Raw genomic sequence first — 27,643 nt, 5'->3', positions numbered from 1 at the left:
GTCACAATTTAATACAAAATGACACAATTTTTGGACTTTAAGATGAGTGCAAATGTATAAACACACAGTTGGTTTAACTTAATAAAAAAAATTTTAAACTTGCTGTACAACCACTTTGAAACTCCAATTTCAAACACTTTGACAGTAAAACTTATTCTTTCAGACCCACTTTGTATCTCGTTTTCAAGATAGCTTCCTGTATACTTAATTTTTTTTTAATTAAGAAAAATGTTAGTGGCTAGTTTAAATTTAACTTGAGTTAGGAGTGTTCCTTAATCTCTGTTTCACTAATCTTTTTTTAAAAAGAGCTGGTCCTATATAGTAACTTGTGCTACAGCAGCAGGTAGACTTTTGATTTTTTTCCAGAAATTTCAGTTGACTGAGGTGCCAGAGTGGTTCAGTTTTTGTTGGCATCACTTCATTTGCCTGTCCACAACTCATTTTATTTCAAATAGTAAAATGCTTGTCATTATACAACAGAAGAGAGCTCCTGTGCTAGCAGGGAGATGAGGCCAGATAACCTATAGGCTTTCCTTTAGAGTCAATGAGCTAATAAAGAAAAGGGCACTCCGTGTTTAGCTTTCTAAGGCAGGTGAAACAGGATTACAGTTCAAAGGGTCTAATTATACCCTGGCTTAATGAGGCACAACTCCAGTAAAATCAATGAAGAAGCACCTACTTAAGCCAGGGCTGAATTTGGCCCAAATTGTGTAAGCAAACTGTTCTTTTTCTGCTTGGCTCTCTCACTAATGAGTGATACCTAAGCAGTGTATTCTGGTAGGTGTGGAGATAGTTAGCTCTCCAGCTTTTTAGGTTAGAGCTCAAGTAACTGTCTTGCTTATTACTCAGGAAAGGAAAAAAGTAGTCATCTGTATGATGGAAATAATGGCAAGATAACATTTTGGGTAAATGTTTCAAGAAGCTAATGCCCTCCATTAAAGGTGTAAAATGGGAATTTTTCAAGGATAAACTTCATCCTTTGTTTTAACTAAGGATACCCCCTTTAGTGTGTGTGTGTGTGTTTTTTACAAACAAAAAAAAACCTGACAACTTATTTTCTAGTTTGTACTATTTCTAAAATTGTTCGATAGGAATTGCTTCTCTACATGCTCAAGATTCCTTGTAAGTAAAGTTCCTGATCGCTACAAGCGATGAGGCAGAACAAAGCCTATTAGAACTGACATGTATTTGGATTTTCAAGAACATTCCTTTCAGTGTATCATTTTCATGTCTGACATCACAACAGACTACAATAAAAGTTTGAATTTACAATATTAGCAAATACAATCCTATTCACTTTTGAAAGATTAGTGAAACTATCAGAATCGCACAATCTTCATTTGCTAATGATAAACACTTGTAGTGCTGTTTAACATCCCAGATTAGTTAGATCTGAGAAGAGATTCTTAAAAAAGATAAGATTGTAATCTGGATTTCACAGAAGTATCCAACTCACACTTTTTTTTAAACTGTCTTACTAAAAATATTATTGCTTCTATTTCAACTGAAAATTATTGCAATAGTTATAATAAGCCAGAGGATCAAATAGTTCTATTTGTTTAAAAAACTCACTTGAATCAAACTAAGCTTCACTCTAAATATAAAAGCACCATATCTTTTCATCAATTTTCATACAAAACTTTCATTGGCTCAATGTGGGTTCGAGTCATGTAACAATGGAAGGTTATGGCCCTTAGTGCAAGCAGCCAAACTCTGAGGAAACTACAACTTGGAGATTGTAGAAGGCCAAGGAGTCTGAGGAATGTTCATTTAAATCATAAGTGTAAACAAGTATGTAATTTAATAACACAGTTCCAGAATCATTCATTGCTTCTTATAGTACTTTGCACAATTACCCCCAGGAAACAGTTTTAGCACATATAAGATATGCAAAGAGTTTGTTTTTAGTAAAATATTAAATGTGTCCCTCAGTATATCCACACACTTAACACTAATACAAATTACTATATAAAACTGTCAATTCCAGGCAATATTCTTTATTGACCAGCCCAAATATTTACTATACCAAGCTTAATACTGAAGTATTTGGTTTTAAAAAACTAAAATGCAGCACAGTTGTGTAAAGGATAATTTCATGGTCTGAACAAGAGACCTGTCAGAGAAACAGCTGTTATGTTTCAGGAACAGAATGAACAAATGCTGCTGTGTCTTTTTTTTTTTTTAAATACAGGTTTCAATTCTCAAAGCTTCTCTAAGTACTTGTAAAGTCACAATTTGAAGAGTTCATGTGACTTCTTTTTTTAATTCAACATTGCTTTCACGAGTTGGTTCCTTTCTTCGTCTTACAGTATACCTCGAGGTATACTGGATATAGGTACAAATTCAGGTTAAATTTGCAAAAACTGCAGGATCTGGTCCGTACTGATCACCTTTAAGGCCTTGGTAATTAAACTGTAAAGTAAGAAGGCAGTGCATACTATTGTGGTGGTTCACTTCAACTGTTCTGAAGCAAATGAATCTGAGTGCTTCATATTGACTTGAGAAGTGCTAAGATATTCAGTATGAAGCCTCTATACCTTCTGTCCAGCTTTTCCCCAGATTCTGTATCGTTTTGTTCTCTCATCTCAAGAAAACAGCTGTTTTCTACCTCCAAGTTTGATTTCACTTACATTCTGTCTTTTGTTCTCATTTCTCTGTGTATTTTGTCCTCCCCTAAGTTGTTCTGTTCTTCCCCAAATCTTCTGTAGTTTTGGTTATACTCTCAGTGTCACTAAATTTCTTTACAGTATACCCTTTACTGTAAGTCCAGTCTTCTGCACCATTCCAGGGAGCCTAACATTTTTCACCTCAATGTGCAGTAGTGGTCAAAAAGGTTAACAGGAACTATTGGAAAAGGGACAGATACTAAGACAGCAAATATCATAATACCATTATGTAAATCCATGGTCCACCCACACCTAAAATAGAGTATCCAGTTCTGGTTGCCCCATATCAAAATGGATATAGCAGAACTAGAAAAGCCCATTTTATAACCATTTAAAACATTATCTGAAAGGCTTTATCTGCCAGTGCTTGAGTTTAGAATTCTATTTTATTCCTACATCATCTGACATTACTATCCCTTTAGATGCTAGGTGATGCCATAACCACAGAAGAAAAGCAAAACCACCTCCTCCCCCTCTGGAAGCAAACTTCCATTTACTAAGAGTTGGTAGTAGGACCAGGGCTGTTTCTTTATGACATGGGATCGTAAAAACATCCTTTTACATTCAAATACAAAATTTCAGTAGTTTTGGCCAAGATTTTTAGTAGTGACTAATTTTGGGTGTTTCAATATTTGGGTGCCCTACTGAAGACACTTTTATAAGTTTCTGATATTTTTGTTTAGAAAGCCCTGAGCACCTACCCTCTGAAAATCTGGCCCCTTTAAAGGTGCCAAGTTGGGCTTCTGTACAGAGGCACCTAAAACCAAAATTTTAGAAGTGACTAAAGTTATTTTTATCCTATCTATTGGTGGTGAATGAGGCATATTTTGATAAATGTTGTTTATGTTGAAGACCAGCTCAAACAGAAATAAGTGGGAATTTTGCCATTCTCTAAGACAGAGAAGGCCCTACAGTATTTCCTTTAACACTTGAAAGTAAAATGTGCTGAATACCTCTCAGGCTGACATTTGGATGTAGCCAGCACATGCTGATAAAGTTACTGGAATTTTTTCCTTTACCTTTGCAGGTCACCTTTAGAACAGCTTTATTTGTTTAATAAACCACGCCAGTTCACCTCTAATCAAGTGAAACAAATTCTGAGAAACCAGTTCACAAACAGACATGCACGTTACCAAACCACAACACAATTAGTCACAATTGGCTTTCCTTGCCCATGGAAGACAACAAAAGTTGTATGGTAGAGGTCCTGCAGGTCAAGAATAGAGTGTATTGGCAAATCTGTGAGGAAGCTCACAAGAGGCCTGGTTCTTCTCTGTATTACATCAGTGTAAGCCCAGAGTAGCTACTAAAATTGTGGAATTGCACAACATTTTTTTACAAAAGGGTAGATTACAGCAGAATTTGACCTCACTTTTTTATACATGTTCTCATATTTGCAATTATTGAAGAATGTGTCACAGTTAAAGGCTAAGATACCACATCACCTGAGACTCGCTTAAAAAAAGTATACTCCTTTGTCTCTGAAAGGGTTCAGTGTTGTTTATAGGGCTTTTTAATAATGTGAAAACTATTTTTTTCAGACTTCCTGAAAGTATTACAGTACTTCTTCCAGTGTTCTGACCTTTTGTATTCTACAACATGTACTTTATCAGACTTGAATTTTTTCCAGTTTGACTTCTATCTTCTCAATGAAAATAAAGATGATGTTGTATACCAACTATAAAGTGTTTGTGTGCAGTGTTCGGGGTTTGAATCTGGTGACTGTCAGAATGAACCTCTTAAACCCTACTTCCAATACACACGTTTCATAATTACTTGGGGGAATAGGCTATTAGTCCAACGATTAACATAATTTCATGGTCAATAAGGAGCGCTCAAAACTCAGATCTTTTGTAGACTCTCCTCCACTAAAGAAAGGACTGCAAATAAATTTTGTAGTTAGCCCTAGAATACCTAGCAATGATATTTTTAAAAGGAGGAAAAGCCATTTGAAGTTCTGTAGAGGCACACTTTCTGTACCTTCTAATCAGTTCTTTAAAAGGAATAAAGTTAGCAAAGGCATAACTAAGTTTTTTTTATTAGCTACTGTCTTTTTATATGCCTTTTTTACACAATTAATAGCATTTTTAAATTCTTGTGGTTTTGTACTATAGCACAGAAACTATAACAACTAGACTTACTTACAAAGCAAATAAAAGAAAACTACTATATCGGGAACTGTTTGCTTTTTACTGTTTGCTGTTCTGCCACTCCCTCAGTTTGAACATACAATGTGAAGAGTCACACAATGGTGGCTTCAGAACAAATCAAGAAAATATGAGCAAACACAAAGAAACCAACATTCACTTCTCAAGAACAGCTTAACTCTTACCATCTTAGACCATAGAAATATTACAAAAAAAAATTCAGTTCCTCTCACCAGTTGGATCCTTGTACTAACAAGTAAAATCACAGGAGAAAGAGCTATGAGTTCCCTGTTTGTCTTCTATATATAGAACTCTTATTACAGCATAGTTTAAAAAAACAGACCAATTCTGTCACTAGTTTTCTGTATTGATTAAAGGATATTGAGGTATCATAGTGCTTCTCTCTTACCACACACCTTCTCTGGCTTGATTCTGCAATGAAGTCATAATCCTTTGTTGAAAACAAACAGTTGTCATGGAAATATTTGTGGTGATGTATTCGTAGAATTAGTATTATGACTTCACTGCTAGCAGAACAAGGAGAACACTGATAGGGTGTTTGGAATTTTAGCTCAAATGGCAGGAATCTTATGAAACTTATAATAATGTAAAAGTAATTATACTACCACAGATTTTAATATTTCCTGGAGTTTTAGGTCTCTTTCAAAGGCTGAACTTCAAAAAGAATATTGTTAATACCTATATAAGATTATGGAAGAAAGCTTAAAGTAGGGTTTAGATTTTCAAATATATGTTACTCAGATGACTATCAAATCTTGTTCTTAATGTATCATGTGCTAACACACCCCCAATCTTGTTATCCAAAATCCAACATTCATATCTAATATGAAATTTTTTTCCCATTGCTATGTAACAGAGTACTACAAACTTTGAAAAATACATTTATGCACAACTATAGGTACACAAGACCAGGAAGAACTATGTGACATTTATAAAAACATCATCTTATCTTTGGAGTTTAAAATTTAACACCTCTTTAAACAAATATCATTTTGCTAAGGTACTAAGTAAAAAAATAGTACATCTAAAATTTAAATACAATTCTCAAGTTTATGTAGACCCTTCCTTCTACCCATCATATACAATAAGATTAATGTATTGTGGCTAACCCTTTAGTTAGTCTTGATTTCCCTTATAAAATAAGTGAATACTCTTGGGGATTTCCTCTTTTTTTTTTTTAAATTTAATTTTTCCTTACTGGTAATCTTTGTCCGTCATCCCTAATTCATTTCCTCCTGCTTCTGAACTTCTTTTTTTAAGTTGCTCCTCTATAAGATATAGAGTCAGATAATAGCATGACCTAGCCTAGAAACAGACTTGGGAGGAACACTGAAATCTTCAACAATGTTTGGGTGAATAATCAGGTGACTCATAGGGAATTCATGTATCACAATACAGTAAAATTCTGGGATTTGTTCAGTCCTCTGTAATAAAAATCAGAGGGTCCTACAACAGTCTTCCTGCTTAGCCTGATGTCAACTCTTTCAGGGGTGTATGTGCCTGCAAAAAGCAAGAGTGAAGAACTAGAGAAGGTAGTTTTTTGTTTTCCCATTTAAACTCATAACCAAGGAGGGAGGCAACATGAGTTGGCAAAAAAATTTAAGTGTACTTCCTTCAAAGAGTTATACTGAATTTAGCAACACAGAAAAGTGTTCAGCTTGTGAAATTTGAAATGGGACTGTGTGAAGACATTGAGGTGGATGGGCATTTTTCCTAGGACTGAAACTACCTGACACTGGTACAATCTAGTGCAGCAGTTTTCAAACTGTGGGTCGTGACTCTATCTTAATAGGGTCACCAAGGCTGGCTTAACTTGCTGGGGTCCAGGGCCAAGGGATAAAGCTCCTGTTACAGGCCCCCCTGCCTGGGGCTGAAGCCCTTTGGCTTCAGCTTTGACTCCACCTGAAGCAGTGGGGCTCAGGCTCTGGCACCCCCACCCCAAGCAGTGGGGCTTAGGATAGTTCAGGCTTTGGTCCCCCCCCCCCCCATGGGGTTGTGTAGTAATTTTTGTTGTCGGAAGGGGGTTGCAGCGCAATGAAGTTTGAGAACCCCTGATCTAGTGCATTCCAAAGATACATTTTGCTCTTCAGAAGTATTTTTGTGAGCCCATCTGATAAGTCTCTGAGAGGGGTAATTTAGCAGTATCAAGGTGAAGGATTCTAGGCAGAGCAGTCACCCCAACTCTCCCTTCAGTAAGAGGCTTCTACAAGCTCCCTCATCCCAGCAGCTCCTTCCAGTGCCTAACTGTTAAAATCTAATTAGTTCAGTGAGCCCCCAGCTGGGAAGGAAAAGTATCCTAAGCTGTAATTTAATGAAATGTGATATACAGTTTTACTTACCCAATTCTTTAGAAACTGGAGATGCAGTTGCTATTTCTCCAATCTTTGCAACACCATCATAATATGCTCTTCCAGCCACTATCATAGCTATAGGGAAAACAACAAGAGTACTCAGCTTGTGTGGCATTTAAAAAATTGAGTAAATTATGAATTACCATCCACCAGGAAAGGGTGGATATTTTCACAGTGCCTGCCTGGGGTTCAAACGGGTTGCACAAACTTGGCTTTCTAACTTTTGGGAATTATTCTAGGGTATTCTCCGAGTCCAGTCCAGCGCCTGTTGACATCAATGGAAAAATTCTGACTTCAACAGAGGCGGGATCAGCCCCCAGTAATAGTAAATGACTCACATCCATTAATAGGATATAGAATTCCCAGAAAGCATATGTTTTTAAATGACATAACATACCTGTACAACCAAAAAACACAGGTCCTTTCTGTCTTTCTTTAGATTCATATGCCCTCTTAGTTCTTATTAATATTAATGGACACATGGAAAAATTATACTCCATTGACTGGATTATTCAACTTGAATTGAAATGGATTTTAAAGTCTTATGAGTATGGAGCATTGCAGCTGACTGGCCTCATCACTCAGTAAATAGCAAAGCATGTTACCACACAGAAAACCTGCATTTAAAAGCAGTTATGGGCTCTTGAACTTCAGGCTAGGAAAGAATTATAAAGGTTTGAAAATATGACAAATATCAAGAGCGAAGATAATTTTTAACCACTCCCTTGCAACTCCTAATGAGGAAGTAGTTTTAGAGGTCAAAAGCTATAACAAAATACTTGAAACTACATGGGAGAAGGCCTGTGATATTCCAGGTAAAGTACTTTTAAAGAAGCACAAAATGAAATTGAGTGGGGTGAAAGATCCTATAGAAGCAAACTCCAGTCCACAGACAGTACTTTCAGATGTTTAATGTGATTTTTAACAGCTAGAAATAAGAACCACCAGCAACTCATGATCAGCAAGTTCTCTGACCACAATTTGAAATAATCTTGTGGATGTGAGTTTAGTACAGAGTAAATATTCTCCCCCCCCCCCCATTTCTGTATTAAACTCTTGCATATTAAGATCATGGTAAACCCCTCTCAAGTCTTTGATTCTGGCATACTGGCCACAAAGTAGATTTTTAAAAGGATAGAAGTTCAAGAATGAAAATCTCTTGTCATGGGCATTCTATGAATCAAGCAGGAAAAGAGTCTATATCCACACTTTATACTAGATATTGTTTACAACATACTAAAGATTGCCATAGACTGTCTTTGTTGTGCCATTCTACTTTAATAGGATATGTTTGGCTAAAAGGTGAGTGAGTGTGGCAAATTCCCAGTACATAACTATATTTGGCCTTTGCAGTTCTATGTAAAATTTAAAAAAAAAAAAAGCTTCACTACACAAACCTATCAAGTGAGAGAGAGAATGGAATGAGCTAATTTGAAAACATCTTTCTGTAACTTCTCAATTTTTAGACTTCCAAAAATTGTATCAAAAGGGAGAAAAAGGCCTTCTCTTCATTTCTTAAGTGAAGAGCAGCTACGTAGATTCAGATATACCTGTCCCTTCTAAGCCCTGGTCTACACTAGGACTTTAGGTCGAATTTAGCAGCATTAAATTGATGTAAACCTACACCCGTCCACATGATGAAGCCCTTTATTTCGACTTAAAGGGCTCTTAACATCAATTTCCTTACTCCACCCCTGACAAGTGGATTAGAGCTTAAATTGGCCTTGCCGGCTCGAATTTGGGGTACTGTGGACACAATTCGACGGTATTGGCCTCCGGGAGCTATCCCAGAGTGCTCCATTGTGACCACTCTGGACAGCATCTCAACTCAGATGCACTGGCCAGGTAGACGGGAAAAGAACCGCGAACTTTTGAATCTCATTTCCTGTTTGGCCAGCGTGGCAAGCTGCAGGTGACCATGCAGAGTTCATCAGCAGAGGTGACCATGATGGAGTCCCAGAATCACAAAAGAGCTCCAGCATGGACCGAACGGGAGGTACGGGATCTGATCGCTGTATGGGGAGAGGAATCCATGCTATCAGAACTCCGTTCCAGTTTTTGAAATGCCAAAACCTTTGTCAAAATCTCCCAGGGCATGAAGGACAAAGGCCATAACAGGGATCCGAAGCAGTGCCGCGTGAAACTTAAGGAGCTGAGGCAAGCCTACCAGAAAACCAGAGAGGCGAACGGCTGCTCTAGGTCAGAGCCCCAAACATGCTGCTTCTATGATGAGCTGCATGCCATTTTAGGGGGTTCAGCCACCACTACCCCAGCCATGTTGTTTGACTCCTTCAATGGAGATGGAGGCAATACAGAAGCAGGTTTTGGGGATGAAGAAGATAGCTCACAGCAAGCAAGCAGAGAAACCGGTTTTCCCGACAGCCAGGAACTGTTTCTCACCCTAGACCTGGAGCCAGTACCTCCTGGACCCAGCAGGCAGAGAAGGGACCTCTGGTGAGTGTACCTTTTAAAATACTATACATGGTTTAAAAGCAAGCATGTGAAAGGATTACTTTGCCCTGGCATTCGCGGCTCTCCTGGATGTACTCCCAAAGCCTTTGCAAAAGGTTTCTGGGGAGGGCAGCCTTATTGCGTCCTTCATGGTAGGACACTTTACCACTCCAGGCCAGTAACACGTACTCGGGAATCATTGTACAACAAAGCATTGCAGTGTATGTTTGCTGGCATTCAAACAACATCCGTTCTTTATCTCTCTGTGTTATCCTCAGGAGAGTGAGATATAATTCATGGTCACCTGGTTGAAATAGAGTGCTTTTCTTCAGGGGACACTCAGAGGAGCCCATTCCTGCTGGGCTGTTTGCCTGTGGCTGAACAGAAATGTTCCCCGCTGTTAGCCACAGGGAGGGTTGAGGGGGTAGCCACGCGGTGGGGGGAGGCAAAATGCGACCTTGTAACAAAAGCACATGTGCTATGTATGTAATGTTAACAGCAAGGTTTACCCTGAAAGAGTGTAGCCACTGTTTTATAAAATGTCTTTTTAAATACCGCTGTCCCTTTTTTTTCTCCACCAGCTGCATGTGTTTCAATGATCACAGGATCTTCTCCTTCCCAGAGGCTAGTGAAGCTTAGAAAGAAAAAAAAAACGCACTCGAGATGAAATGTTCTCCGAGCTCATGCTGTCCTCCCACACTGACAGAGCACAGACAAATGCGTGGAGGCAAATAATGTCAGAGTGCAGGAAAGCACAAAATGACCGGGAGGAGAGGTGGCGAGCTGAAGACGGGGCTGAAGCTCAAATGTGGCAGCAGCGTGATGAGAGGAGGCAGGATTCAATGCTGAGGCTGCTGGAGGACCAAACCAGTATGCTCCAGTGTATGGCTGAGCTGCAGCAAAGGCAGCTGGAGCACAGACTGCCACTACAGCCCCTGTGTAACCAACCACCCTCCTCCCCAAGTTCCATAGCCTCCACACCCAGATGCCCAAGAACACTGTGGGGGGGCCTCCGGCCAACCAGCCACTCCACCACAGAGGATTGCCCAAAAAACAGAAGGCTGGCATTCAATAAATTTTAAAGTTGTAAACTTTTAAAGTGCTGTGTGGCATTTTCCTTCCCTCCTCCACCACCCCTCCTGGGCTACCTTGGTAGTCATCCCCCTATTTGTGTGATGAATGAATAAAGAATGCATGAATGTGAAGCAACAATGACTTTATTGCCTCTGCAAGCGGTGATCGAAGGGAGGAGGGGCAGGTGGTTAGCTTACAGGGAAGTAGAGTGAACCAAAGGGCGGGGGGTTTCATCAAGGAGAAACAAACAGAACTTTCACACCGTAGCCTGGCCAGTCATGAAACTGGTTTTCAAAGCTTCTCTGATGCATACCGTGCTCTCCTGTGCTCTTCTAACCGCCCTGGTGTCTGGCTGCGCGTAACCAGCAGCCAGGCGATTTGCCTCAACCTCCCACCCCGCCATAAACGTCTCCCCCTTACTCTCACAGATATTGTGGAGCACACAGCAAGCAGTAATAACAGTGGGAATATTGGTTTCACTGAGGTCTAAGCGAGTCAGTAAACTGCACCAGCGCGCCTTTAAACGTCCAAATGCACATTCTACCACTATTCTGCTCAGCCTGTAGTTGAACAGCTCCTGACTACTGTCCAGGCTGCCTGTGTACAGCTTCATGAGCCATGGCATTAAGGGGTAGGCTGGGACCCCAAGGATACATATAGGCATTTCAACATCCCCAACAGTTATTTTCTGGTCTGGGAAGAAAGTCCCTTCCTGCAGCTTTTGAAACAGACCAGAGTTCCTGAAGATGCGAGCGTCATGTACCTTTCCCGGCCATCCCATGTTGATGTTGGTGAAACATCCCTTGTGATCCACCAGAGCTTGCAGCACTATCGAAAAGTACCCCTTGCGGTTTATGTACTCGGCGGCTTGGTGCTCCAGTGCCAAGATAAGGATATGGGTTCCGTCTATGGCCCCACCACAGTTAGGGAATCCCATTGCAGCAAAGCCATCCACTATGACCTGCACATTTCCCCTTGATATCAGCAGATCTTTGATTGCGTGGGCTACTTGCATCACAGCAGCCCCAACAGTAGATTTGCCAACTCCAAATTGATTCCCAACTGACCAGTAGCTGTCTGGTGTTGCAAGCTTCCACAGGGCTATCGCCACTCGCTTCTCAACTGTGAGGGCTGCTCTCATCTTGGTATTCATGCGCCTCAGGGCAGAGGAAAGCAAGTCAAAGTTCCATGAAAGTGACCTTACACATGCAAAAGTTTCACAGCCACTGGGAATCATCCCAGACCCACAACACTATGTGGTCCCACCAGTCTGTGCTTGTTTCCAAGCCCAGAATCGGCGTTCCACAGCATGAACCTGCCCCATTTGCACCATGATGCATGCATTGGCAGGGCCCATGCTTTCAGAGAAATCTGTGTCCATGTCCTGATCACTCACGTGACCGTGCTGACGTCGCCTCCTCGCCTGGTATTGCTCTGCCAGGTTCTGGTGCCGCATATACTGCTGGATAATGCGTGTAGTGTTTAATGTGCTCCTAATTGGCAAAGTGAGCTGAGCGGCCTCCATGCTTGCCTTGGTATGGCGTCCGCACAGAAAAAAGGTGCGGAACGATTGTCTGCCGTTGCTCTGACGGAGGGAGGGGCAACTGATGACACGGCTTACAGGGTTGGCTTCAGGGAGCTAAAATCAACAAAGGGGGTGGCTTTACATCAAGGAGTATTTCAGGCAGGACTTCACGGAGGGTTCCAATAAGAAATGGTGCACCTAAGTTATTGTTCTTATTGGAACAAGGAGGTTAGCCTGGCCTCTGATTGATACATGGCTAGATTTACCTCACTGCACCTTCTCTGTGAGTGACTGCAGTGTGACCTAGAGGAATGAGTCCCCTAGACAGGAGAGGGGGGGAAGCAAATGAGTACAAAACAAATCTGGTCTATTTCTTGTTTTGATCCATTCCATCTTTTACAACTTTGGCTGGCAGCAGACAGTGCAGAGGGACTGCATGCCATCCACATCTCATGGCTGCTCGGCAGAAGATGGTACAATACGACTGCTAGCCATCCTCATCTCTTGCCTGCCCAGCAGAAGATGGTACAGTACGACTGCTAGCAATCCGTATCGCCTGCCTGCTCACCATAAGACGGTTCAATAGGACTGACTGCAGGACTAAAGAGAATGACCTGGTCAAGTCACTCCAAATTTAGTCCCTGCGCCCATGTCTGCCCAGGCGCTCCCAGCCGACGTGTTCAGGAGCACCTCGGACACGATGAGAATGACTACCAGTCGTACTGCACTGTCTGCTGCCAGAAGGCAATGGGTTGCTGCTACTATGTAGCAATGCCGTACTGCGTCTGCCAGCACCCAGGAGACATATGGTGACGGTTACCTGAGCGGGCTCCATGCTTGCCGTGGTATGGCGTCTGCACAGGTAACTCAGGAAAAAAGGTGCGAAACGATTGTCTGCCCTTGCTTTCACGGAGGGAGGGAGGGAAGGGGGGCCTGACGATATGTACTCAGAACCACCCGCGACAATGTTTTAGCCCTATCAGGCATTGGGATCTCAACCCAGAATTCCAATGGGCAGCGGAGACTGCAGGAACTGTGGGATAGCTATCCACAGTGCAACGCTCCAGAAGTCGACTCTAGCCTCGGTACTGTGGAAGCACTCCACCGAGTTAATGCACTTCGAGCATTTTCTGTAGGGACACACACACTTGAATATATAAAACTGATTTCTAAAAAACCGACTTCTATAAATTCGACCTTATTCCATAGTGTAGACATACCCTAAGGTTCGACAGAAAAGCTTAACCATCACCTATCAAAAAAATCAAACACTGTATCAGCTGGAAATACATAAAATTCATAGGGAAACAAAAGATCAGCATGAATTAAATCAGTAAACAAGGTGACCAATAATAGCTTTTCTTACTGACAACTCACAATGTGGTGCAATACTTTGAAGATGACACAACTGGTCTTCTAGGAACAAATTCTGCCCCCCCCCCCCCCATCTCCCTCTCCATGGCTGCAGAAGTTCCCAGATGTAGTGAAGATGTGCTGTGAAAGCTTTAGGGAAATCTACAAGAAAGCTATAATCCTGGAGTGCCAGTGTTGGGGAAAGGCTGATAGATCTGCTGCTGTGTGTTTTCAACAGCCAGTGATGCCCTGTGAAGTGGCATCACAAGCGTGACCAGGCACATGGAAAGATTACTTCTCCTCTTACCCTCACAGAACCTCCCTATAACTAAACCTGGCTACCCAGAGTTGCTATTTAGGAATGGAGAATAAAACGCAGTTACCTTAAACAGAAAGTTATTATGTGAATTATTCCAGACACCTAAATTGCTGTGACAGAATAGCACAATCAATACTGTTGATTCCCAAAAAACAGATGACAGTAAAAGCAAGGCACTCTTCTTAAAAGAACTAATCCCATATAATTTAAATCAGTGCCAAAAGAGGTCTGTAATTGCCCTATGATAAGTGAGCATGAATTACAAACTATCAGTGGAAAATGTTTACCATTTCACTGCTAGTCAGTACGTCTGAAGCATCCAACTAATAATGTGTTTATCAAGAGTAGCTGAATGAACCAAACCATCCATCCTAAACATTTTACTCATTTGAAGGGAGGTTCCATAGATACAATTCTGCACATTTTTAATACACAAATAATGAAACACCATCAAATAATCTCTTGTAATTTGTGCTCAGAGGACTTTCTTCAACCAGTTCTCTAAGTAGGATTTTCACGGAAAACCATTGTTTTACATATGGACTATTATGAAATCACATCAAGGTTATTGTTCTATTAACAGGCAATACAATGGCACCCTTAACTTCCAACAGTACTGACTACCAATATTAATGACAAGTGTAGTTGTGCCATTCCCCAGGATACAATCTGGAATGTTGGACAGCTGTGTCCCCTCAGTTCTCCAACCTGGGGTGCCTTTTACACTGTTTCGCTGTGAGAGCAACCACTCCTAGCCTGCTCACACAGCCTCCAACATGTGAACTACCCCCAGGTATGCTGCAAGAGTGCTTCAGCCAGCCAGCCACCCTTGAATTATACTGCAGAGTGACACCAGCAAATTCCCAATCCCAGACATCCCCCAGAAATGTGTATCTTGTACTGTCCAGCTCTTTCCTTCTGAACAATACAAGCTCATATAAAGTCCGTCATTTCGTTTACAGAAAACGTTATCCATAAATCTTATCTCAAATTAAGGTTTCAGAGTAACAGCCGTGTTAGTCTGTATTCGCAAAAAGAAAAGGAGTACTTGTGGCACCTTAGAGACTAACCAATTTATTTGAGCATGAGCTTTCGTGAGCTACAGCTCACTTCATCAGATGCATACCGTGGAAACTGCAGCAGACTTTATATATACACAGAGAATATGAAACAATATTATTAAATAATAGGTATTGTTTCATATTCTCTGTGTATATATAAAGTCTGCTGCAGTTTCCACGGTATGCATCTGATGAAGTGAGCTGTAGCTCACGAAAGCTCATGCTCAAATAAATTGGTTAGTCTCTAAGGTGCCACAAGTACTCCTTTTCTTTTTATCTCAAATTAAGTTTCCCAAACACTTCAATGCAAACACACACTAGTTTAAATAAAAAGTTTAACTACAGAAAGATTTTAAGTGATTACAAGTAATGAAACATAAAAGTCCAAATTGGGTACAAAGAAATAAAGGTAAAACACAAACCAATACTTGACAAGTTAAATGAATTCAAAGCAAAAGTCTCTCTCAACCCATGTTCATTTGCAGACTTCCTCGTGGGATGCTTTCCAGCCACAACCCATCCCCCAGTCCAGGGCTCCTTTCCTTGTCCTTCAGGCATTGTGGATGTCGTGGGCAGAGAGAATGGAAGGTGAGAGGTGATTTGGGGCCCCTGTTCCTCATTTTTTATATCTTTTTCTCCTCTTTGATAATCGTCTCCAGCTGGGGTTCAGCAGATCTGGGGAGATGGGAACTTCCAGCTGTTCCATTGCCAAGCTGTAAATTTCTTGCTCACATCCTTCTTCCTGCCAGTGTGTCCACTTAACCAGGTGCCGGTCCATTTGATTATGCTAACATTCCATTTGGTTATGCTGATTATGCCAAGGCATCAGTTTGCCTATTGTCTCTAAGGAACTGGTTTGTGCCTGCTTTTCTAGACATGGAACATATCTCAGCAATATCATACATTAGAATCTTATAACTTTACGTACAATGTTGTCACATTTTACCAGGACAATGGTGTTCAGCAGACTGAGTTTTCAAATGATACCCCACAGGCATACTTTGTACAAAATTTATCATCCTCTTGTAGAAAGGATGAACATAAGGGTGCAGACTGTCACAACAATCTGCTAGACCTTTATATTTTACTCTTAATTTTTCTGTAGCACATGGACTGGTACTCATAGAGATTAATATATTACAAATATTAACCTGCAATCATCACATACTTCCAGCTCATATAATGTCACTAAGCATTTAGAAAATGTCTGAAGGATTCTCTATGGCCAGAATAATAATTAGGTTACCAAATATAGTTCCAGAACTATAATGCCACTGATGTTTTTCATTTTAACTGGTAAGGCATTCTGGAGTCTTTAAATTATAGGACTTGAAAAATCTTTCAAGAACTTAATCTTCCAAGTTAAGGAGATTTATGCTACTTAGAGTTGGAATGCTAGATAGTCAGATTTGGCATTATCATCTTTATTTTCAACTGGTGACACTAACACTTCTGAGACAATAAGTAAGATGCCTGAATTAGCCATACAACATAATATCTACCAACATTTCAAGTTAATATTTCCACTTCCTTGGACAGATCTGAGGAAGATTTGTATGAAGTATTGTCTGCGTACAATTTGTTAATCAAGGATTTTGTCAAATAAAGAATTAGTTTCAGTCTCCAAAAAAATACCTATATCTATATGTGTTTAGATCTTATTTTACTCATGAACACACAGAAATTAGTCGGAACTAAGGTTCACTTGAAACTAGACTGAGACTATCAACTCATATCATACAGGTTACCCAACAGCTATTGGCTGCTAATTAGGTCCTTTTTAAAAACAGGAAACTCTACAAATCTACGGTATCCTATGGAAGAATGTGTCAAGTGATGGCCTGTTTGAATATCTATGTGATTACAATATTGTCCCATTATTGACTCTAGATGCCACAATGACTCTTTCTTTCTTCATATGTAAATTCTCCTACACAGGAATATGATGAGCTAGGAGGTCCCTACCAGTCCCAAATCCAGTCCCCTGCTATTGCAGGCAACTCCATCACATAATTCTGTTCACAAACTTATCATGCTTCATTTTAAAACTAATCAGTTTGTTTGCCAAACCAGTCCTATTAGAAGCCTGTTCAAGAACCTCACTTCTCTGATAGTTAAAATCTTTCTTCCAATTTCCGGTCTAAATTTATTCATGGCTGGTTTTTACATGTGTTCTTGTGCCGTCATTGTCCTTTAGCTTAATTAGGTCTTCTCCTATCTTGATTTTTACCCCTATTATGTATTTATAAAGAGCAATCATATCCCCTCTGACCCTTCATTTGCTAGTCTAAACAAGGCAAGCTCCTTGAAAACTCCTCTCCTTTGCAACTTGCTATGGAAAATGTAGATTCCCAGGACAAAGCATATCAGGATGCAACAGCAACCTGAAAGTGAGCATATACTATAAATTCTTCCAGGTTTGCAGTACTTACGGTGCACTAAAGCTGGACTCAAACCATTTCAATTCAGCTAGAGGGCTGTTATTGATATTTAGTAAATTCTGTCAATTAACATTTCTCACCTTTTCTTGGTCAGTGAATTCACAACTCCAACACAAACTGCATCCTGCATGTTTGACATGATCACATTTGTTAGGCAACAGGCATTATAGAAATTTAAAAGGCGAAGCTGGAAAACTTTCATTGCTGTAAGACACAAGGACTGACCTAATGTACAAGAAAGAACTCCTGTTCTCTGAGAAGATGTGACAAAGTTTTAACTGTCCTGATTTTAAGACAATGTTTTGATTACTTTTATTGCATATTGGCTGGAAACAACACAACTGAGTTCAGGTTTTTCAGGAAACATTAAGCATAATAATAAAGTCACAGTGGTTTCAATTATTTCCTGTTAATGATTTCCATGTTACTATGTGCATTTGATTTAAATGGTAGGGCCAGTTTTGACGGATTGAACACTGAAGCAGCAAGATTCAGACTGGAGAAGGGCTAGCAGTGAACAACTGCTTACACATGTAGAAGTAGTTTATAACATACAAATCTGATTTCGCTGCACCTTCAGGGCTTCTGGATCAGACTTTTATGTCATGAGGTTAAGAAGAAATGGCAAGAATTGGTCAGATATTCTTACAAGTGGAAATGATGCACATGCTTTGAGGAGCAGTTTGTTTTTGAAGGAGACAGAAAGTCGTCTTCCTTTTATCTTTTTGTTGTAGTAAGCTTTTCATCCCCCAAGTACGATCCAAGCAGGCCATCTCCTTTGACCTCAGAATACTCTTGTTGGGGACACCAGGGAGAAGACACAGGGCAGTGAGCCAGCCAGCCAATCATAATTTTACTGCCAAAAGGTACGGTTGCTAATTTTGGTTGGACGTATTCCTGGAAGTTTCATCACATCACATTTAATTAATCTTTAATTCCTGGATACTCCAGGACAATCCTGGAGGGATGGCAACCCTAGCTAAAAGTGAGGTCATTGCCTATCCCATAGTACATCAAGTTGTCCTTACATTGGCTAGTTGTCCTTGAGCCAAGCCCTGAAGGGGTTACAGGATCCCCTTCAGTTCCTGGTCTCACTCCCCTACACTACAACTTAATTTTTTGATAGGTAATGCCCATTACTTTCCAACTCTTGATGGAGTTGATCAGTATTTTTCACAGTCTGGGTCTGAGCCAATTTTCTTGCCCCATTACCAATCTCTTTATTTATGGCTTTCCATGAAAGCAAAACTATTCTGAGGGCTAGATTTGAGTCAACTGGACACATTACAAGCTGTGCTAAGCTCTGACCAGCTATAGATTCAACTTCTTTTCACCACATGGACTAGTGAGGCACTGGATCATCAAGCATCCTGAGGGCATGGGCTACAGAAGTAGCCCTGAGGCAAAAGCTTCCTGCTTCTTGCATGAAAATGAGAAACTTCTCACTGTGGTCCAGGTCCCTGCAGTCTCTCACTCCTTTCTAGGCCATCTTTCACAGGGGTTTAGTATTCAAACTTTCTGAATAGATGCTGCCAAATTAGCCTCACTGACTGGACTACAGGATACAGAAGTCCAAGAGATCAGTATGGTGCTTGATCTAAATCCAATATTCTCAGACTGGAAGCCACAATTCTGTTTTCGAGCAATAACTTAAAATTTCTCCACCACTTTCTCCAGATATGATTGAATGATTTGGAGCAGACTGAGCATGTGAACAGGAGTTTGCCTTTTGTTAAATTATATCGCAATACAGGCAATCTAAATTATTTAATGTTCCTTTTTAAAAGTAAGGTTTTTCTGTGCTTGTACAGCTGGGTTGTTTTTAATGAGGAAAACATACTATATAATCTCTTCACCTGTTTAATGACTGGTAACTTGTAATTCAGAAAAGAAAGGGAGACTTATGTAACCCCACAGTGTCCACAAAAACGTTAATGAAACATTGTGTGTCGATTTAAAGTTTTACTCTTTGTCCGTTTAATTCTGATTTATGTGAGAAGTCATGATACATTTTACTGTGTAGGAACAGAATATTTACTCCTTGTTACAGCTCCATTTACAGCTTACATAAAACAACAATTATCAGATCTCTATTGTTGGCTCCCATAATGTGCTAGTTGCTCATCAGCTGTTGTGATTAAACATTCATTCAAATTAAATTGAGGATACATACAAGACCTGGTACATCAATCTGCTCTTAAGAACACATTTCCTGGTACACAGTACATAACAGCAATGTACTTCTCCAGTTCTGCTGTACAAACCAGGTACATTTTATACCACTGTTACAAACAGATATTTTGTTAAAATGGATACTGGTAGAATTTGGCAGCAGTAAGAGTTTGAGCTGCATTTTCAAAGTGTTAGTGAGCAGTACACAATGAATCAAAATAGCAAGTACGAAAACCTTTTCAAAATGTTTAAATATTGTTGTCATATATGGTACTGCCTTCATTCAAGAAACTGAATAACCGACATAAAGCATTAGTTGACATGTTCATGAAGTCTAGCACTGTGACAAATGAAAAGGACAAGCAATAGACACCTTCAGCCTCTTGAATCAGGTCATATTATAGAGGGAGTCCACAGCTCTCTAATATGGTATCAAATTGTTCCATAGGTCCACGTAAAAGAAGTGGAGCAAACCACAAAGGGTCCCTCTAAGCAAATTCGCAGGGTCAAGAGAACACTCTTGTAAACCAATTCTTATACACATAGTTCCACTAAAGTCAATGGATATATGTCACTTGAGAAAAAGTTTGAGATAGGGTCCGAGGACACTAATTCACTTATTTCAATTTTAACTGATTTTAAAAGTGACACTGTCTAATTTTTTAAAATCTAGTCCAATCCTGCAAACCTTACTCATGCAAGTAGTTCCACTGAACTCATGGGGCTATTTGCATGGGAAATGAATACTTATGTGAATAAGAGTTGGCAGGAACAGGTCGTTTTTCCATGTATTTCTAAAGACACTTAAAATATCAAAAAACATCTAATTTTTTTAACCTTGATATTATTTTTACATTTCCACTAAGCCTGGATAATGAAAATTCATTAGTCTGTTTCACTTTATTTTTCATGCAGTAGTACTATGGTAAAATGTTTGGGATGCAAACACTGCAGCCTAAATCTTATTTTCACTGATTTAAAGAAAAATACAAAACCTAAAATTAATAGAAATTATGATTTTAACATGCAAAATTGAATTTAGGCTTATATATAGTTTCTAATATCTTGAAATATCATATAAATTTAAATAAAAAGTTATTAAATTTATAATTGAATTTAAAAATGAGCAAGACTTACCATTAACAGCTTTTTCATAATTTTTCCCCAGGTTTATTACATTCCGTAGCCCAGGATTGAACTGTTCCATAACATTCTGATGATCAGAAAAAAAGCCATATTATAACAAAGAAAACTCAGTGCTGGCAATAAGTACACAGAAAAGCTGATTTGAGTCACCACAGTATAAGCCAGCACTTGTCTACATTGCAAATAAAAACCTGTGGCTGGCCCGTGTCAGCTGAATTGAGCTTGTGGGACTTGGGCTAGGGGCTATTCAACTGCAGTGTAGACATTCAGGCTTGGGCTGGAGTCCAAACTCTGGGACCCTGAGAGAGAAGAGCGTTGCAGAGTTTGGGCGTTAGCCAGAGCCTGAACAGCTACACTGCAATGAAACAACCGCCCTGGCCCTGTGAGCCCAAGACAGCTGATGCAGGCCAGTTGTGGGTTTTTAATTGCAGTGTAGACATACAGGTCCAGATTTTAATTTCAGATGCAAGGCAGATATTGAAGATCTGCTACTGTGGATGTTAGATTAGGATATCGGTGCAAAATTAACCTCTGGACTAAGCAGTGTAACACTTCCAATTTCAATGTATTTGTGCTCACTTAAAACAGAGATGAATCTGACCTTTTCTCTAACCTTGGTAAGAGTGCTCATATATTCAAGACTAAAGTTTACACAGATCCTTCTTTAATGAGGGAGAGAGGGAGAAATAGGAGAGAAGGGAAATCCCTTTTCTCCACTACTACCTAAATATTTTAAGACAAGGAAAAAATACTGGCTACTATTCAGAATTTGGATATTCCTTCAAAAACAAAAAATACTTTTGAGTTTTCTGACTAGACAAGTGACTTGGATGACTTAACACCTTCCAATCAATAACAATATAGTGATGGGCCTGCTGAAAGGTTGTTTTTTGTGCGTGCATGCGTGTGTTGCAGCATGGTATTTTGAAAGACCAGTTGACACATTCAATTTGAAAGCTCAATATACTGTATGGTGTCAGCCCAATTTGAGCGTTAGTACTTCCACCGAAAAGTAAAATGAGAATTACTGGCTTCCTTCAATGCAAAATGAAACAAAAAAACTCCCACTACAGCTGCTTTTGAATATTGTTACAATTATCTTGGCTGGAGCAACTAAGACTAGAAATCCAAAAATCACATTACATGTCTGCCTTCATAACCACCAAATTCTATAACAGGTGAAGTGGCAGAGATTGTGAAACTGTCATTCACAATTCAGGAAAATAGCTGCATTGGTCCAATTTAGAAAAAGTAACCATCCATTGAGATCCAGTTTTAAACACTCCAAATTTTAGAAATGCCTCCCCTCTGTCGAAAAGTGGAAGGAGACAGCAGCATTTTCCTTCAGACCAAGATATTCAAAAGTGGCCACTGATTTTTCAGTTTCAAGAGCTGAGACACCTTGAAGAGGCCTGATTTTCAGAACATCCATCCTTGGAAAATCTGGCCCTTTTAAAAGTGTCTCAAATTGGGTAATAAAATGCATGCAATATTACTAATTACTTTTGAAAAAGTTGGGTACGGTGTTTAGCTACTTGGTAGGTTGCTTGAACGATAGTCTTATGGATTTATGTGGTTGTGGTTTAGCTGTAATTCAGATAATTACCCCATTTATGTTTAAAAAGAAAAGGTAAAGAAGCAAAAAGAGGAGTGGGTTGATCTTGCATTCCTTACTCTTGCTAAACTTCCACTGATGTAAACAGGACTATGCCTGAGCAAACAACACAGGACTGGCTACATTTATCATATTACTGGTCATTTTAAGCTAAGTAGCTTCAATATTATGACTGTTTTCCCCTTGTATGTTAAATACAATTCCCCTTTTAAAGGATTTTTCTCTTGATATCCACAAATACTGAGCAATTAATCTTCACAATATATACTTTTATTTGGAATATATATATATATAGTGCTAAATTATTTTGTGAATCACTGAGATTTTGCAATGTTTATAATTTCAAATTACCTCAAGCACTCTACAAGCACTTATTATGCCAAAGCAATGCTAGAATTCAAATATCAAAGGTGAAGGAAAATGAAATGGAGAGAAATATAAAATTATATTGTATTAGTTCTGCACTATCAAATTTAAATTGAACAGTTTTAAAATGTAAGCAGTTTCAATGTAAAATCTCCCATCTTTTTCAGATTTTTTGTTCTGTGATGGCTTGTATAGGAAACCCAGAAGCTGGAAGCAGGGGCCGGGGGGGGGGGGGGGAATCTTATACTGGCAACAAATTCTATTAATTGTTTTAACTTCAATTTATACATATGTTACAGAAATCTGTTCTGCAAGTCCATTCTTTTCTGTATATAATCAACCTTTCCATTTTCTGACATATTTCCGTATATGGTACATCAAATACAAAAATAATAGAGGCTTTTACAAAAATAAGTATTACGGGTTCTGAGAGAACCTAGAAAAAAAGACCTTCTAATAAACTCTGAAATCTGCAAAGTAAATCTACAAATCCCACAGTGCTACATTACAAACCACCAGAAACAAACAAGGATCATTACATATTTGAGAACTTGCATAGTAATTGAATAAAGGAGTTTGACCTGAAGCACTGGCATCTTTTTAGATGTTATTCAAATAGATTTACTTTGAAAATCAAGGTGTTCAAAATAAACACCTTCTGTTTAACAGAAAGACCAGATGGCAATGAAAAAGTCTTAATCTTTTGTGTGCTGTACTGGTAATATACTAGCAAACGTATGTCTATTTAGTATATGCATGGACCAAGAGAATGTGATAAGAACATTTTAAAATGTAAAAAATGTGGGAAAAAAACCCCCCAGATTGTCATCTTAAGGCTATTCAGACAACATAAAGAAAAAAAAGAAGCCTTTTTTACAAAGCATCAATCAACAATGAAACCTAGTCAATTTATAAAGTGAAGAATGAGTTAAAATTGGTTTCAAGTACAACCATCACTTCTGTTTTCCTTTTTCTAAAAGTGGAAGGAGAACAGCAGCATTTTCCTTCAGACCAAGATATTCTGTGCCACTGTAGTGCTTTAGTGAAGACACTACTATGCTGACAGGAGCACTTCTCCTGTTACTACAGTTAACCAACCTCCGTGAGAGGCAGTAGCTATGTCGACGGGAGAAGCTCTCCTGTTGACACAGTGCTGTCTAGACCAGGAGTTAGGTCAGTATAACTACATCGCTCGGGGTGTGGATTTTTCACACTCCTGAGCAATGTAGTTATATCAATATGTTTGTAGTCTCAATGTGGCCTTTGTTGGCACCAGCGGGAGTGTAAATTCTAATGTGCACCACCGCATCACACACTAACTGGCTTATGTGGACCCTCTGGCATGCACTAAAAATCCCCCAATGAAATGGGACTGCATTTAACATGCAAACAGTACTACCTTAATGTGCACTATAGTGTGCACTATAGATCTTTTAGTGCTTGCTCCATGGGCCAGTTAGCGTGCAACATGCACAAAGGATGGGAAAGGAAACAAATGAAGTGAAAAAACCCATGTAGGCCACGTCTGCTGGATCGGCGGGTAGTGCTCAATCTATTGGGGACTGATTTATCTCATCTAGCGTAGACGCGATAAATCGATCCCCGATCGCTCTGCCGTCGACTCCGGAACTCCACCATTACAAGAGGCGGAAGCGGAGTCGACAGGGGAGCCGTGGCCGTCAATCCTGTGCTGCAAGGACGCAAAGTAAGTGATTCTAAGTCTATCTAAGATACATCTACTTCAACTACGCTATTCTCATAGCTGAAGTTGCGTATCTTAGATCAATCCCCACCCCCAGTGTAGACCAGGCCCTAGTCTCCTACGTGCTAGTCTAGTGCCCTATGCTCTGGTACCACAATGCCTCTTATCTATTCATAAAAATACTTAACTAGAAGAGAACAACAGGCATATAACCACATAGAAGAGAACAACAGGCATATAACCATCTCATACAGCTCTCTGAGCTTTACGATGAATGGAAATTAAGAGGAAACACCTATTCAAAACAGCCATCAGGAAACATCTTTTTATGCAAAGTACAGCAAAAAGGCAAAACGACCTGCCATGAAAGAGTTTGAGAGAAATATATTGTGGTCATTCATGAAACAATTATATGGAGTTGTAATAGAGTCCACTGCTGGGCGCCTTCAACTCCTATTGAAGTTAATGGGAGTTGAATGTGCTTAGGACTCTCCAGAATTAAAAGGGAACTAACCTTGCATTTCCACACATGTTCTCTCTCTCTGTAATATAAAACACTCACTCACTCACTCCTCAATTCCTGCTACTATTATAAACAGTTTTAACCTTCAAAACAAATGAGACCCATTGTGGGAGTTCTTTCCTGTAAATGCTCAGCTTTGCTTTTTATTTTGTAATGCACCTATTCAAAACAATAGCTCAGCAGGTATCAACACAGCTAAACAATACCCAGAGTCCCTGTAGCTTCAGGTTTACATCCTGCTGACACTTTAACCAACAAAAAAATCGATAGATTATACACAAACACACATGCTGTATATTTAGTAAACCTTACTATTCATATTATTACAGTGTTAGATATTCAGTCATAGCAAGACTGAGCCATACCTTAGTAGTTATTAAATATTTATATTGGGCTGATTACATGTGCTATTTCATATTTAAAATAACTGCAAATTACATTTAGAAGAATCCTTTAATATAACAATTTTATGTTTGGAAATCCCCTTGAGATTTCTTTAATTGACTCAAATAGGAGTCATATATAAACATACATAAAACAAATCATAATGTACTGGGCTCAAAACATTTTTTTTTTTTTTGCGTGATCATACTACATCTCTAAAACAAATAAAATTAGGCCTGTTCTCATCTTCATTAAGAGTCTCAACCTGTTCCATTGGGAGCTTTACCACTGATGTCAATGGGTGCAGAATCAAGTCCTAAACCCATTTTATACTGGTATAATTCCACTCTAATTAACAGAATTGCAGTGGTGTAAAACAAAATTAACAAAGTGAAAAAATTAAGATCCAAATGTTTATTCAAACCAGGTGAGATCTTATGATTGATTGTCAGTTTGCCAAACATTTACCATTTAAAGGAGAAACACATTAAAGCGATTGTCCATCAGTATGTTTCAAATATAAATTATTTTTCAGGAGGTTATGAACATGTGACCCAGGATGAAATCTAGGTCCAAATGAAGCATTAAGAAGGCACAACTCCATTGTGGTCAATACAGATACATATTTTACATTTAGGTGGAATTTGGCTCTTGGCACTCCAGATCTCAACCTGGGAGTGTCTTTTACCTTTTTAAACACATTTTTAAAACAAATTTACTTTAGGTTTCAGTAGTACAAGACAATTGTTTTGATGAAACACATTTAAGGTTCTTAAATTGATTTTAATTTGTTTTTAAAATGAATATGGCAGGCAGTCCACAATCTAGTCACTGGTCCTTTTTTCTTTTAAAGGAATTTAAAGTAACTATTGTCAAGATTCTTAACTATGCATATATAATTACATATTTACATGACAAACCATGACTGTCTACAAGAAAGTATTATTTAGTAATTCCATACATTATCAGAAGAACCTAACACTTCCCTAAGTAAACAGGATATTTTAAAAACTGCCTAATATGCACTTAGAATTATTGCTATAGCGTTCAGGACAGTTATATGCAGTTTTAAATCAAGGCTTAATAACAAACACCATTGAACTATAGGAACTATCACCCCATCAAGAGTTCTGGAAACCTCGTAAGCCACAAGAGCACATCGTGAGTGTCTTGTGCAGTCACAAGAACATAGAAATGGAATTATAACTTTCTAATTCAATGCTTTCTTGGTTATCATTTTGCATAGTATGCAATCAGATGATTCACGGGCAGTTTTTCTCTATATTGCTGCTAGCATGAAGTCACATTGACTGTAGTGGCCTTCCAACAAGTGAATGGCCTAGCAGTCTACCTGGGGTCACACAGTATCTACTCTCACTGCAGAGCCTCCTGATTCATAGGTACAACATCATTCCAGTAAATTATTAGGGTTGTGTGCTCTGAGGAAGGTTGTGACTGCCTTTAAATCACGAACTTCCACACCCTCAAGTTTCATCCTGCATGTGCCAGTGTATCATATACTCAAAAGCTATGTAATATGTAAAGAATAAGAGGGCAAGATTAAGTGTCAATCTTAACTTTGAAATTCTTTGCTTTTGTTGATTTGTGGCTTTAGGGTGGCGGTGTAATAACAATATTGATTAGTTTTGGGGTGTTCACTTTTTCTTTTTATATTGCTAAATTAACACACAAATAATACCCCAAAGAAACATGAATTTACAGTCTACCTTGTCAACTCCTCTTTTAGCCAATCTGATTATTTGGGTAAATATGTGTAAGAACTTCAAACAGAGTGAATAAATATGTATTTAAAGGGCATCCAATAGCATGGATAGTACTATTAATGCAGGACAAGGGAGGCAAGGTGGGAAACAGACAAGCAAGAGAACCTTTAATTTTCCTTTTCTTTTCCAATCTCTTTCAGTTCCCCTTCAAGCTAGGATTTTTTTTTAAGGATGAAAGCCGATAACTGGTCCTGCTAGCCCTATGTCCTACCATTCCTCAGTTCCTGTAATCCTGTCACAATCCAGCATTTGTAACATTATAATTAACTTTCAGAGCTTCCTCCTGCAAACTTACTCAAGAAAATTATCCTATTAGCAATAGGCATACTTGTGTGAGTAAAGGGTTTGCTGATTTAGGGCCCATATTGGTAACTGTGATATCACAAATATTAGAGATTATGTAAGAGACAGGACAAGATAGAGTGTAGAAGAGAGAGCTTTTATTTATACACAAAGAACCTGATCTTCCTTCCAATAAAGTCAATGGTAATTTTGCCCAAATTTGGTATTTTTAAGCCCTCTAGTCACAGGTGCTGGAACTA

The 27,643-nt window shown here is 39.1% G+C and overlaps 1 protein-coding gene across 1 annotated transcript in view; it reads right to left on the bottom strand.

The window, feature by feature from the left end:
• The window catches only part of BAIAP2L1 (BAR/IMD domain containing adaptor protein 2 like 1), a 67,281-nt gene that overhangs the window by 36,745 nt on the left and 2,893 nt on the right, over positions 1 to 27,643 (bottom strand). The window contains exons 2-3 of the mRNA XM_048866178.2: positions 20,719 to 20,794; positions 7,174 to 7,260 (exon numbers count right to left, since the gene is read on the bottom strand). Coding sequence (XP_048722135.1) covers positions 7,174 to 7,260; positions 20,719 to 20,794 — 163 coding nt within the window. The remainder of the gene's footprint in view (positions 1 to 7,173; positions 7,261 to 20,718; positions 20,795 to 27,643) is intronic.

Source organism: Caretta caretta, chromosome 10 (genome assembly GCF_965140235.1).
Source record: "Caretta caretta isolate rCarCar2 chromosome 10, rCarCar1.hap1, whole genome shotgun sequence".
NCBI classification, from domain to species: domain Eukaryota; kingdom Metazoa; phylum Chordata; order Testudines; family Cheloniidae; genus Caretta; species Caretta caretta.
The sequence above is the reverse complement of the archived record's forward strand: the minus strand, read 5'-3'. Positions and strand labels throughout refer to the sequence as shown.